This window comes from Rhinolophus sinicus, chromosome 18 (assembly GCF_057876585.1).
Source record: "Rhinolophus sinicus isolate RSI-liver-muscle chromosome 18, RSI-T2T, whole genome shotgun sequence".
Classification (NCBI taxonomy): Eukaryota; Metazoa; Chordata; class Mammalia; order Chiroptera; family Rhinolophidae; genus Rhinolophus; species Rhinolophus sinicus.
The window spans coordinates 50,569,337-50,584,349 of record NC_142518.1 but is presented as its reverse complement, the minus strand read 5'-3'; the positions used below and the strand labels follow the sequence as shown (position 1 = coordinate 50,584,349).

At 37.2% G+C, this 15,013-nt stretch overlaps 1 protein-coding gene across 4 annotated transcripts in view; it reads left to right on the top strand.

Moving 5' to 3' along the window:
• Nucleotides 1-15,013, top strand: part of HDX (highly divergent homeobox) — a 198,996-nt gene that overhangs the window by 124,577 nt on the left and 59,406 nt on the right. For all 4 annotated transcript variants that reach the window (XM_074323748.2, XM_074323747.2, XM_019717595.3 and 1 more), the window contains one exon: nucleotides 7,641-7,787. In XM_074323748.2, the coding sequence (XP_074179849.1) occupies nucleotides 7,641-7,787 (147 nt within the window). The remainder of the gene's footprint in view (nucleotides 1-7,640; nucleotides 7,788-15,013) is intronic.

Below are 15,013 nucleotides of genomic sequence, written 5' to 3'. Positions count from 1 at the left end.
TAGAGACAGTGGAAATGTAATGGCTCTGTGCGATGTCAGAGGGATAGTGGATGGGGGGTTCACACAGTGTGAGGGATATAAATGACAAACGTCTAAGTATTGCTTTGCCTTGTGCACCTGAAACTAATAAAATTATTTTTAAAAAAGATAGCTAACTGAATATTATAAGCCTACTCTTGAGAACTAATGCTCAGAAAAAATATTCCTTTCAAAATATCACTGCTCATTGTCAATACACCTGCTCACCCAACAGCTCCGATGGCGATGTGTAATGAGATTAATGTTTTCATGCCTGCTAACACAACATCCATTTTGTAAGCCATGGATCAAGGAGTAATTTTGACTTTCAAGTCTTATTATTTAAGAAATACATTCCATAAGGCTATGGCAGCCATAAATAGTGATTCCTCTGATGGATCTGGGCAAAGTCAATTGAAAACATTCTGGAAAGGATTCACAATTCTAGCTGCCATTAAGAGCGTGCATGATTCATGGGAAGAGGTCACAATATCAACATTAACAAGAGTTTGGAAAAAGTTGATTCCAGCCCTCATGGATGACTTAGAGGAATTTGAGAGACTTCAGTGGTGGAAGTAACTGCAGATGTGGTGGAAATAGCAAGAGAACTAGAATTAGAAGTGTAGCTTCAAGATGTGACTGAATTGCTACGGTCTCATGATACAACTACAATGGATGCAGAGTTGCTTCATATGGATGAGCAAAGAAAGGGAATTCTTAAGTTGGAATCTACTCCTGGTGAAGATGCTGTGAAGAATGTTGAAATGCCAGCAAAAGATGTTGAATGTTACATAAATGTAGTTGATAAAGCAATGGCAGGATTTGAGAGAGATGACTCCAATTTTTAAAGAAATTCTACTGTGGAAAATGGTATCAAACAACATTGCATGCTACAGTGAAATCATTTGTAAAAAGAAGAGTCAATCAATGTGGCAAACTTCACTGTAGTTTTATTTTAAGAATTTGAAAAAAAAAGAATTTGCCACAGCCACCCCAACCTTCAGCAACCACCATCCTGATCAGTCAATAGCCATCAACATTGAAGCAAGACCCTCATATCTTCTTGAAAGCTTAGATAATGGTTAGCATTTTTTAGCAATAAAGGATTTTTAAATCAAGGTATGTGCATTTTTAAAGACATAGTGCTATTACACACTTCATAGGGTATGGTATAGTGTAAACATAACTTTTATATTCACTGAGAAACCCAACAAAAATCATGTGACTCACTTTATAGCAATATTTATGTTTTTGTGGCAGTCTGGCACTGATCCTGCAATATCTCTGAGGTATACTGTATATAAGGCCAATAAGCATATAAAAATAATTAGTCTTACTTAAAGAAATGCAAGTCAAAATGATAAGATACGGTAGTCCCCCCCTTGTCCGGAGGCCAGGGATAAATTCCAAGATCCCCAGTGGATGCCTGAAACCATTGATAATACCAAAATTTCACCTTTTCACTTAACAGAAGCCCTTTATGGCTTCTTTTCGGTGTATCTGAATTGCCAGAATCACCACTACGCTTGTGCTTTGGGACCATTATTATGTAAAATAAGTGTTACTTGAAAATAAGCACTAAGATTCCATGACAGTCAATCTGTAACCAAGACAGCTATTAAGTGACTAATGGGTAGGTAGTGTATACAGCGTGGATAAGCTAGACAAAGGGATGATTCACATCCAGGGCAGGATGGAGCTGAATGACGCGAGATTTCATCACACTATTCAGAACGGCACACAATTTAATACTTATATAATGTTTATTTCTGGAATTTTCCATTTAATATTTCCAAACTGCAGTTGACCCCAGGTAACTGAAACTGAGGAAGGTGAAACAACAAATAAGAGGGACCTGCTATACCATTTTTCACTAAAGTAGCAAAAATTACAAAGTTCACAATACCTAGCATTGATACAGATATGGGAAAATAAGGAGCAGCATACATTTCAGCCCTTATCCAAGGGCAATTTGGATTATTTTTTAAAAACTTAAGTGCACCTATTCTTTGGCCCACCAGTTCCGTTTTGCAATATAAGATCTAAAATTAAGGCCCCTTATTATATGTGTTTTGGCATCTGGGGAAAACCTAGAGGGTCTTGAATTATAATCCAATCACAAGTTGGACCCTTCCCATCATGTTCCTGCAGATAAAGTACCATATTCAAACAACTTTCCTTATCATGGGGATCAGGAACAGTGCCTATTATTCCTTCAGCTCCCTGCTAGCCCACAGAATGATTCAAACAAGCGAAGTACATTCTCCTGTAGGAAACAAGGGTTTCATCAACCTCAAGAGTTACACCACAGCATCTGCTTGTTTATTCTATTTCTAAATGGAATCGCCATGTGGCCCTGTGTGGCATACAGTGTTTTCCTCCTCCAGGCTATGAATATAGAGACTAATACACTACTGTTGATTTCATCTGTTTAGTTATTTGGTCATCCCAATAACTTTAGGGTAGGAATCTCTTCCTCATCAATGGAAAGAAGTTTTGGTGATCAAAACACATGGCTAAGAATTTCTCATTACATGTAATTGCAAATATAAAGCAAGACATATGTACACGGATGTCCAATTCATCATTGCTTTTAATAGCAATAACCTGAAACCACCTAAATGTCCATCTTTAGATAACTCTAAATAAATTGGAGAGTGTCCATATGATGGAACACAATGTAGCACTTAAAAAGACTGAAGTGTATCTGTACATGATAATATAGAAAGATCTTCAAGATATACTATTAAGTGAAAAAATTTAAGTTCACAGTGTTATTGTTTTTTCTTGGTAAATGTATATGCATTTTCATTCTGGAAAGTTACTCAGGAAAGTACTGAAAATGGTTGCCTTGGGGTCAAGATTGGGAGTTTGTGAATAAGGAAAGGAGAGACTGTAGCTCATTTTGTATCTTTCTGATTGACTGTTTTTTCCCTAAAGTATCTTTTTACTTTCATTTTTACAATGAAAATAAAAGTAAAAAAATAAAAGTAAAAAAAGCATTATCTCTGCTATTAAAGAGCCCATTATCTAGTGGAAAGATGAATAAACTTTCACAAAACAAATTTAAAAATTAAACAGTGCTGGCTGTTGTGTCTGGGTAGGATAGAGTAGGGCACAGCATATGGAAAATAGAGGGAGTAAGCTGAAGGAAATGTTAGAAATTTTTAATAGTTCTCTTTTTAATTTTTAAAAATTGCTATGTGGGATATAAAACTGACAAAAACAAAGGAATAAGACAAACAAAGAAACACAAACTCATAGACCCAGACAATAGTTTAGTGGTTACCAGAGGGTAACGGGGGTGGGGGTGGTAGATGAGGGTAAATGGGGTCAAATATATGGTGATGGAAGGAGAACTGACTCTGGGTGGTGGACACACAATATGATATATAGACGATGTATTGCAGAATTGTACACCTGAAATCTATGTAACTTTATTGACCATTGTCACACCAATAAACTTTAATTAAAAAAAAATTTTTTTTTTTTAACCTACATACTGTTTTCCATAGTGGCTGCACCAATTTACAGTCCCACCAACAGTGCATGACCCAGCAATTCCACTTCTATTATCTGAAGAAATCCAAAACAGCAATTCGAAAAGATATATGCAACCCTATGTTCATTGCAGCACTATTTACAATAGCTAAGATATGGAAGCAAACTAAGTGTCCATTGATGGATGAATGGATAAAGAAGATGTATGTATATACATGGAATATTACTCAGCCATAAAAATAATGAAATCTTACCATTTGCAACAACATGGATGGACCTAGAGTATATTATGCTAAGTGAAAGAAATCAGAGAAAGACAAATACCATATGATTTCCCTTATACGTGGAATCTAAAAAACAAACAAATGAACAAACAAAAACAAACTCATAGATAAGAGAACAAACTGGTGGTCACCAGATGGGGGGGTGGGGATGGGTGAAAAAGTTGATAGGGATTAAGAAGTACAAGTTGGCAGTTACTAAAATAATCAGGGAGATGTAAAGTACGACATAGGGAATATAGTCAATAACAGTGTAATAACTATGTGTGATGTCAGATGGGTACTAGACTTATTGGAGTGCTCACTTCATAATGTCTAGTCACTATGTTGTACACCTGAAAGTAATATAATGTACGTCAATGGTAAGTGAAAAAATAAATTTGTTAAAAAAGGAAATTTTAATAGTTATTTCAAAGAAGTTGCTTCTGAGTACAAATACATAGTTCAGTTCTACATTTAACTAAGACACATACTCAAAACAAGAAACTCTACTCCCCAACACCAGAGTTTTATCACCTAGTTTTATTTTTAAAAGAGCAGCAAAGAACCGAATTACTGGAAATGTCCTTGAGACTGATGAACAGGTCAAAAGGCTTCTAGTGTGTTGCAATATAATCCAAGTGAAATTAACACAGTTATCTGGTCATTTGGGCCAAGATTCAGGTTTCACCTGGATTGCCAGGGTTATTAAAATGTTACTCTTCTCACAAAATCAACAAGATAATTACCTAATATGTCTCCCTCAATTGGCAGCAGTTAGGAGCCAGGGGTTACGCTGTGGAATGTCTTGTGAAGTGAAAGTGGCTTTAGAATCCAATAGGAAGACAACTGATTTAACTTCAAGTTTCCTTGGGGAAGAACTCAACTTCTCCTCTAAGTGTCCACTTTTTTCCCCTCAACTCTAAATGAATATTCAATTTTGATGCTAATTGATTGTTTTTTCTTTTTTATTAAAATTTATTGGGGTGACAATTGTTAGTAAAGTTACATAGGTTTCAAGTATACAATTCTATAATACATCATCTATATATCATTTTGTGTGTTAATTGATTGTTACTTTCTTTTCTTAGTTAAAATATGCTCTTAGAAGCTTTAAAAATAACTGCTCTTGCCCCATAAGCTTGTACTTAATAGGTGTTGTCGTAATAGGTCACTTTCAGCATTGCTAATTCTGAAACCCCAGCACATTTCTAACAAATCAAGTCAGGTTTTATTTAGTTCAGTTTAAGGGATGAATCAGCTTTGGATGTCCTCTAAATGAACTACAAATTAATTGGCTGACTATGTTCAGTGTTTTGTTCATTATTTCTTCCATTCTGACAGTAGTGTAAGGTAGCTTGCACTGAGGAATTTGGTGCAATGAGAAACTATGGAAATATTTATGCTGGCTGTTGTGGTGGACTATTTGAATCTACCTAGAACCTTCCTATCATTTATTTTGCTCTCAGTTTTGAGAATTTAGCTCCACAGCTATTGTACAATCAATACCGGATAGGCACCTAATGAGATTTTTATGTTTTAAATAACTTGAAGTTTATTCCACTTGATTAAAAAAAACCAACTTGGATGGCATGTTTTGATTTATTTATAGGGAGCATGTTCTTTAGTACTAGTACTTGAAATAAATGTTACTTATCAGAGTTTTTTAATAGTGGGAGAACAGATTTAGTGATAAGGAAATTGAATAATACACAAGAAAATTACTACAGTTCTTATGAAGAGATAAATGTTAATTATACAATCTAACTTTACTATCTGGTAGTAAACTAAGAATTCATATGTTGCTTTTCCTCCTGAAAGCTAAAATTCCTTTTCAAAAAGTTATAGCTTTAAAATAAATTTGCTCCTATTGTTTAGTATTATATCAGTTTTAGCTATGATAACTCTTTTATGTAAGTCATATTTTATATATTGAATACATTATTTTCCATTGTTACCAGAATCTAATTGAAGAGTGTTCCATTTTAAATTTCATTTAGAAAGGAAATGTTGAAAGTGGTGTATGTCTAGGAAGGATTTGAGGTCTAGCCTCTGTGTGGGACCATACCATATCTTCTTAGAAGGCTGTAAAAGGACCTTATACTCATGCCAGGATTTGCAATATTTGCCCTCAACTCACTCACTCTTACAGGCTTTCTCTCTCACACTCTCTTGCTCTCTTATTCTTATTTTCTCTCATCACAAACACACACATACACATATAGGGCTTTGTAGGGTATATATTTTTAATTAAACTTTATTTTTAGGTGTTTTATTTTCCTCACTACCTTGAGATAATTGGAGACATCATAGGGATAAAGCTACTAGAAAAAATCAGATGCATTTCTATTTCTAGCTCTGCCATGGGATCTCTGTGCCCTGTTGAATGAGTCATTTGACCCTTCTTTTCCTAACTCCTTATCAGCGAAATGGAGGTCATTATTTATTGTGTTTCTAATTTACTTCCTAAAGATGCCTCCAGGATTCATTGAATTAAAACAACATATAAAGCCCATAGTTTACTGGATTAAAAAATATCCTAAGATCCATCCATGTTGTCACAAATGTTCCTATATCATCTTTTCTTACCGACAAATAGTATTCCATTGTGTATATATACCACAACTTCTTCATCCATTCATCTATCAAAGGACATTTTGGTTGTTTCCATGTCTTGGCCACAGTAAACAAAGCTGCAATGAACATTGGAGCACACGTGTCTTTATCTCTAAATGTTTTCAGATTTTTTGGGTAGATACCCAGGAGAGGGATTGCTGGGTCATATGGCAATTCTATTCGTAATTTTTTGAGGAACCTCAACATGGATGGATCTTGAGAGTGTAATGCTGAGCGAAATAAGTCAGACAGAAAAAGCAGAGAACCATGTGATTTCACTGATATGTGGTATATAAACCAAAAGCAACAAAAGAACAAGACAAACAAATGAGAAACAGAAACTCATAGACACAGACAATGGTTTGGTGGTTGCCAGAGGGTAAGGGGGGTGGGGGGTGGGGGGTGGGAGATGAGGGTAAGGGGGATCGAATATATGGTGATGGAAGGAGAACTGACTCTGGGTGGTGAACACACAATGGGATTTATAGATGATGTAATACAGAATCGTACACCTGAAATCTATGTAATTTTACTAACAATTGTCACCCCAATAAATTTAATAAAATTAAAAAAAAAAAGCAAAAAAAAAAAGCCATGAACCCATAGGGAAAAAAAAATATCCTAAGAACGAAAAGTATAGGCTCATTATGAAATTTCCTGAAGCCATAAATATGATTGTTTTCTTAGGACTACATTATCTTTTTACATTACTCTTATTTACCCCACTAATTAATTATAACATTAGTAGGAGACCTATGTGTATAATAAATCTAGATTAAGTTATCAAAAGGCAGCACAGTGATGTGATCCTAACTCTGTTATTTTTTTTAAATGTATGCAGTGTGAATTTGGATATGTGGATCATAGAAAAACGGTTGAAAGAATTTGCATTATAATGTTAACAGTGTTATTTCCAGGATTGCAGGTGATTGAAAGTCTCTTATTTTAAAAATTTATCTGTATTTTCTAAAATGACAAGAATTATTTGTGTGATTGTAACCATTTAAAATCAGATTGCTTAATTGCCATCAGTTAAAATATTTTATTCATTTTATTCTAGTACACTTTCATGTTATAGAAATAAATATCATGAAAATGCCCATTTCAAAATGGAGGAACACAGAATAAAAAATGTGAAATTAACTTAGCTACTGTTATGAGTTGAAAGTAATGTAGGACATCTCATAGTGATGATCTCTATAATGTTTCTTTTAATTATTCTAATTTTTCAAATGTGTTTTACAGCTACAAGATCGCACTCAGTTCAGTGACCGAGACTTAGCCACCCTTAAAAAGTACTGGGACAATGGCATGACCAGCCTTGGCTCTGTCTGTAGAGAGAAAATTGAAGCAGTTGCAACTGAATTAAATGTTGACTGTGAAATCGTTCGGGTAAGATATTTTCAATAATTTTCATGGTGTGATTGATGAGTATCATAAATGAAAGCTTTAAAAAATGATGAAAAATGATATCAAAAATATAACCCACATAATTGGAACAAATATGTTTAAATCATATATCTTACAAGGAACTTGTATCCACAGTATGTAAAAACAAAAAAGAGAAACACTTATATGTCAATAATAAAAGGCAAATAATGAAAATTTTTAAATGGGACTGACATCAGAAACATGGTGGTGTGAGGGGTGCTCCTTGATATCACCTCTTGAAGTTACAACAAATTGAACAACTATAATTCAACAAAAGATTCCCTATAAAACACACAAACACGTCTAAGAGAACCGTGCATCAAAACATCTGAAGGTAGGTGAGTTGGGGTGAACAGGGGAGAAGAGACAGGGGGAAGTGCAAAGATACGGGCCACTGGACACAACATGGAGTTAACAGGAGAGGAGAGGATTGAGGCTGCAGGCATACTCTCTGCAGTCCCAGCAATTCTGCCTGAGAAAGAAGCATAAAATACAGCTGAACCCAGTGATCAGGGCAGAGAACTCAGGACAAAGTCCGAATACAGAAGTGCAACTGCTACAGTCTAACAGCCCTCACTGCCAGGCAGAAAACAAAGCCACGGAGCCTCGCCACCAACCCCAAAACCCTCCCAGAGCTCACCTCCTCTACAACTTCCCAGTGTTAATAGCAGGCCCCAGAAACAGTAGCAGTGTCAGATTGAAGAACAGAATATCTACTGTCCTGAGACCTGGGAAATCAGTTCCAAGGTGGCAGATGCACAGTGTGGCTAATTCCAGTGACAAGAGAGGAGCTATAGGGACAAGACAGCTGAGGTCTGGCAGTCACCATTACTTGGAAAAGAACAAAGACACAAACATACCAACTACCTCCCACACCTTTCACCCACCTTTCATGGCAGCTCTTAGTGGGGGCACCCAGGGCTGCTGAAGCACACAGGTCTACATCTGGCTGAAGGGGCAACACTGGGATTTCAGAGGCTCAGAACCCCATCACCAAAAGGTGCTCCCATGGGGGTTGTGCCCTGAGACCGAGGCAACCTGGTAACAAAGGAGACAGCCACCTCCCCTGGAAATGACCTACTTCGCGAGAAGCCAGAACAGCCCAAGAGAAAATAAAATACTCCGGCGCTACCTACAGGAAGGCAAAAGAAAGTCCTCTTCCTATCAACTGGCTGCAGAATTAACTCCAGTAGATGCCCAGGAAGAGAAATAATTCATTAATTGCAATGAATAACCAAGGTAACAAGGAAGCTCAGAAAGAAAATGAAAAATCTCCAGAAAATAAACTAAAGACATGGGAATATGTGACTTAAATGAAAGAGAATTCAAAATTACAGTTCTGAAAAAAAAATCTCAACGAGATGCAAGAAAACTCAGACAGGCAGTTGAATAAACTCAGAAATACAAATCAATGAACAAAATGAGTACTTTACCAAAGACATTGAAATTTGTAAGAGGAACCAAATAGAAGTTCTAGAGCTGAAGAACTCAATAAAATAGATGAAAAATGAAATAGTGAGCATGGTAAATAGAGCTGATCAGATGGAGGAAAGAATTAGTAATATTGGAGCGACTTCCGGAAAAATGGCGGAGTGAGGTGAGCCTCTGTAAAGCTCCCCTGGAATCTACAAAGAATCGAACAACAAAAACTCCACAAAGGACTCCCTGCACAGCAGACAGGCAAGACGAAGAGGCCCACTACCGACTGAAATCACCTACAGGTGGGAGATTCGCGCGAGTGGAGGGAGGAGGAAAGGGAGAAGCGCACGGAGACGGAGCCGCGTGGGCGCAGGACACAGACCTCGCTCAGTGCACCGAGCTCGCTGCTCCCCGGAACTACCGCAGCTGCGGGAGAGGGAAGAACTCGGACTGCTAGGGCTCCGCTTGTGGCCCACGGGGCTGAGGGGACAGCATATAACACGGCTGAACCCAACGCTCACGGCAGAGACCTCGGAGAAAAGACTGAGGGAAAAAGGCTGAAAACGGTAGTTTAAGCCGCACTGCCGAGCAGAGAACGGAGCCTTAGGCACTGAGACTAGCCGCCCCCTCCCTCCCCTCCCAGAGCTCGCCCCGCCCCCACCTGCCCGGTGCTAGAAGCAAAACAGTAGTAGTGTCAGATCAAAACAACAGAAAATTTGCTATTTTGAGAACTGTGTACCGCAGACACAAATTCACAGCCCAACTAGTTCCGGCAAAGGGGAGAGACCTGTGGAAGCAGGACCGGCTGTGGTGGTGGTCGCCGCCATTGCTCTGGGCCACCTCTCACAACTCACCCCGCCCCTGACCCCACCTAGCTGGGCGGATCCCTGCAGGAGTAAACAGAACTGCTGAAACCTACGGGCTCTGAATCAGGAGCTGGAAGAGCTTTGGAACATCAAAAGCTCTCCGCATACCCCCCGGGACACTGCGCCCTGTGACCTAGACGAACTATAAATAGAGGAGAAGCCCGTCTCCCAGGGAATCCCCCCATTGTGTGAGAAGTTGGAATAGTGCAGAGAAAATAGCACTACCGTGTGGGAGAAGAAAAATAAGTTGCACTTGGAGAAATAATAAAACATTCTACCAACAAGTACTGGCAAACAAAAGAAAGACCGCTTCCTATCAACCTGTTGCAGAAGTCACTCCTGTAGATGTCTAGGAAGAGAAATAGTAAACCAGTAATCGCCATGAATAACCAAGGCAACAAGATAGCTCAGAAAGAAAGTGAAAAATCTCCAGAGAAGGGACTTAAAGATACAGAAATATGTGACTTAAATGACAGAGAATTCAAGATTGCAGTTCTGAAAAAACTCAACGAGATACAAGAAAACACAGATAGGCAGTTAAATGAACTCAGAAACTCAATCAAAGAACAGTATGAGCATTTTACGAAAGAGATTGAAATCTTAAAAAAGAACCAAATAGAATTTCTGGAGATTAAGAACTCAATAGAAGAAATTAAGAATGAAATAACCAGCTTAGGTAGTAGAGTTGACCAGATGGAGAAAAGAATCAGTGACATCGAAGATAGAAACCTGGAAATGACACAGATAGAAGAAGAAAGAGACTTGAGACTTAAAAGAAATGAAAGAACTCTACAAGAACTTTCTGACTCCATCAGAAAGAGCAATATAAGAACAATGGGCATACCAGAAGGAGAAGAAAGAGAGAAGGGAACAGAGAATATATTCAAACAAATTGTCGATGAGAACTTCCCAAATTTGTGGACAGAACTGGACCCTCGAATCCAAGAAGCAAATAGAACACCTAGTTACCTCAATCCCAACAGGCCTTCTCCAAGGCACATTGTATTGAAGCTGTCTAAAATCAACGACAAAGAAAGAATCCTCAAGGCAGCCAGGGAAAAGAAGACGGTAACATACAAAGGAAAGCCCATTAGATTATCATCAGATTTTTCAGCAGAAACTCTACAAGCCAGGAGGGAGTGGAACCAAATATTCAAACTATTGAAAGAGAGAAATCATGAGCCAAGAATAATATATCCAGCAAAGATATCCTTTAGATATGAAGGAGGAATAAAGACCTTTCCAGACATACAGAAGCTGAGGGAATTTTCTAATACACGACCTGCACTACAAGAAATACTAAAGGAGGCTATTCGACCACCATCAACAGGGACAATTTGTGGCAAACAAAACTCAAAAAGGGGGAGAGTAAAGGCCTGAACCGGAATATGGGAATGGAGAAAGTAAGCGTGCTGAAGAAAATGGAATACTCTAAATATCAAACTTTCTTTTACATAAACTTAAGGGTAACCACTCAAAATAAATCCAGAATTGAAATATATACTGAAATAAAAGAAGAAACAGAGGGAAACATCATAGAATACCACCACACAGAAATAATAGACAACAACAAAAAGGCAAAGAAACAATGGAGACACAGCCTTACCAGAAAACTAAAGATAGAATGACAGGAAATCCTCACATATCAATAATCACCCTAAATGTAAATGGACTGAACTCACCAATAAAAAGGCACAGAGTAGCAGATTGGATCAAAAAACTAAACCCAACCACATGCTGTCTACAAGAGACACATCTCAGCTACAAGGACAAGCATAGACTCAAAGTGAAAGGGTGGAAATTGACACTCCAAGCAAATGGTACCCAGAGAAAATCAGGTGTAGCCATAATGATATCAGATGAAACAGACTTCAAGGTGAAAAAGATAACAAGAGATAAAGATGGACATTTCATAATGGTGAAGGGGACTGTACAACAAGAAGACATAACAGTCATCAATATTTATGCCCCCAATCAGGGAGCACCGAAATACAACAAGCAACTACTAACAGAACTATAGGGAGAAATTGACCAAAACACAATTATACTAGGGGACTTAAATACATCATTGACAGCTATGGATAGATCATCCAAACAGAAAATAAATAACGAAATAGTAGCCCTAAATGACACATTAGATGAAATGGACATAATTGACATTTATAGAGCACTTCATCCTAAAACATCAGACTATACATTCTTTTCTAGTGTACACGGAACATTCTCAAGGATAGACCATATATTGGGACATAAAATCAGTCTCAACAAATTTAAGAAGATTGAAATCATACCATGCATATTCTCTGATCACAAGGCTTTGAAATTGGATATCAACTGTAAAAAGAAAGCGGGAAAAAACACAAATACATGGAGATTAAACAACATACTTTTAAAGAAGGACTGGGTCAAAGAAGAAATTAGAGAAGAGATCAAAAGATACATAGAAACAAATGACAATGAAAATACATCCTAACAAAATTTTTGGGATGCAGCGAAAGCAGTTTTAAGAGGGAAATTTATCTCATTACAGGCCTATCTCAAGAAAAAAGAAAACTCTCAAATAAATAACCTCATGTTACACCTTAAAGAACTAGAAAAAGAAGAACAAGTAAAACCCAAGGTCAGCAGAAGAAAGGAAATAACAAAAATTAGAGCAGAACTAAATGAAATAGAGAACAAAAAGACAATAGAAAAAATTAATGTGACAAAGAGCTGGTTCTTTGAAAAGATTAACAAAATTGACAAACCCTTGGCTAGACTTACTAAGATAAAAAGAGAGAAGACACTGATTAACAAAATCAGAAACGTAAAAGGGGAAGTTATCACGGACACCACAGAAATACAAAGGATCATCCAAGAATACTATGAAGGACTATATGCCACCAAATTCAACAACCTAGAAGAAATGGACAAGTTCTTAGAAACATATAGCCTTCCAAGGCTGAACCATGAAGAACTGGAAAATCTAAACAGACCGAACACCAGTAACGAAATTGAATCAGTCATCCAAAACCTTCCCAAAAGCAAAAGTCCAGGACCAGATGGCTTCACTAGTGAATTCTACCAAACCTTAAAAGAGGATCTAATACCAATTCTGCACAAACTCTTCCAAAAAATTGAAGAAGAGACAGTACTCCCTAACTCATTTTATGAGGCCAACATTACCCTGATACCAAAACCTGGTAAGGACAGCACAAAAAAAAAGAAAACTACGGACCAATATCTCTAATGAATAGCAATGCAAAAATCCTAAATAAAATTCTAGCAAATCGAATACAACAATGCATTAAAAAGATTATTCATCACGACCAAGTGGGGTTCATCCCCGGGGCACAAGGATGGTTCAACATACGAAAATCCATCAATGTGATACATCACATAAACAAAATAAAGGACAAAAATCATATGATTATATCAATTGATGCAGAAAAAGCATTTGACAAGATACAACATCCATTTATGATTAAAACACTTAATAAAATGGGTATAGAAGGAAAATACCTTAACATAATAAAGGCCATATATGACAAGCCCTCTGCTAATCTCATAATTAATGGAGAAAAACTGAAGCCCTTTGCTCTACGTTCAGGAACACGACAGGGCTGTCCCCTATCACCTCTGCTTTTCAACATAGTGTTGGAAGTCCTTGCCAGAGCAATCAGGCAAGAGAAAGAAATAAAAGTCATCCAAATTGGGAATGAAGAAGTTAAATTATCACTCTTTGCAGATGACATGATGCTATATATAGAAAACCCTAAAGACTCCACCAAAAAGCTATTAGAAACAATCAACGAATACAGTAAAGTTGCCGGCTACAAAATCAACGCACAAAAGTCCATTGCCTTCCTATATACTAACAATGAAATCTCAGAAAAAGAAATACAAAAAACAATTCCTTTTGCAATTGCAGCAAAAAGAATAAAATACCTAGGAATAAACTTAACCAAGGATGTGAAAGACCTATATGCTGAAAACTATAAGACATTTTTGAAAGAAATTGAAGAAGACACAAAGAAATGGAAAGACATTCCGTGCTCATGGATTGGAAGAATCAACATAGTTAAAATGGCCATATTACCCAAAGCAATATACAGATTCAATGCAATCCCCATCAAAATCCCAATGGTATATTTTAAAGAAATAGAACAAAAAATCATCAGATTTGTTTGGAACCACAAAAGACCCCGAATAGCCAAAGCAATCTTAAGAAAAAAGAACTATAATGGAGGTATCACACTTCCTGACTTTGGCCTGTACTACAGGGCCACAATAATCAAAACAGCATGGTATTGGCAGAAAAACAGACACAGAGACCAATGGAATAGAATTGAGAACCCAGAAATAAAACCACATAAATATGGACAGATAATTTTTGACAAAGAAGCTAATAACATACAATGGAGGAAAGACAGCCTCTTCAATAAATGGTGCTGGGAGAATTGGATAGCCACGTGCAAAAGAATGAAACTGGACTGCTATTTGTCACCATGTACCAAAGTTAATTCAAAATGGATCAAAGACTTAAGCATAAGACCTGACACAATAAACTGCATAGAAGAAAACATAGGTACTAAACTTATGGACCTTGGGTTCAAAGAGCATTTTATGAACTTGACTCCAAAGGCAATGGAAGTAAAAGCTAAAATAAACGAATGGGACTATATGAAACTTAAAAGCTTCTGCACAGCGAAAGAAACCATTGACAAAATAAAGAGGCCACCAACTGAATGGGAGAAGATTTTTGCAAACAGTGCCTCCGATAAGGGGCTAGTATCCAGAATATACAAGGAACTCATGCAACTCAACAACAAAAAAACAAACAACCCAATTGAAAAATGGGCAGAGGACTTGAAGAGACATTTCTCCAAAGAGGACATACAAATGGCAAATAAACATATGAAA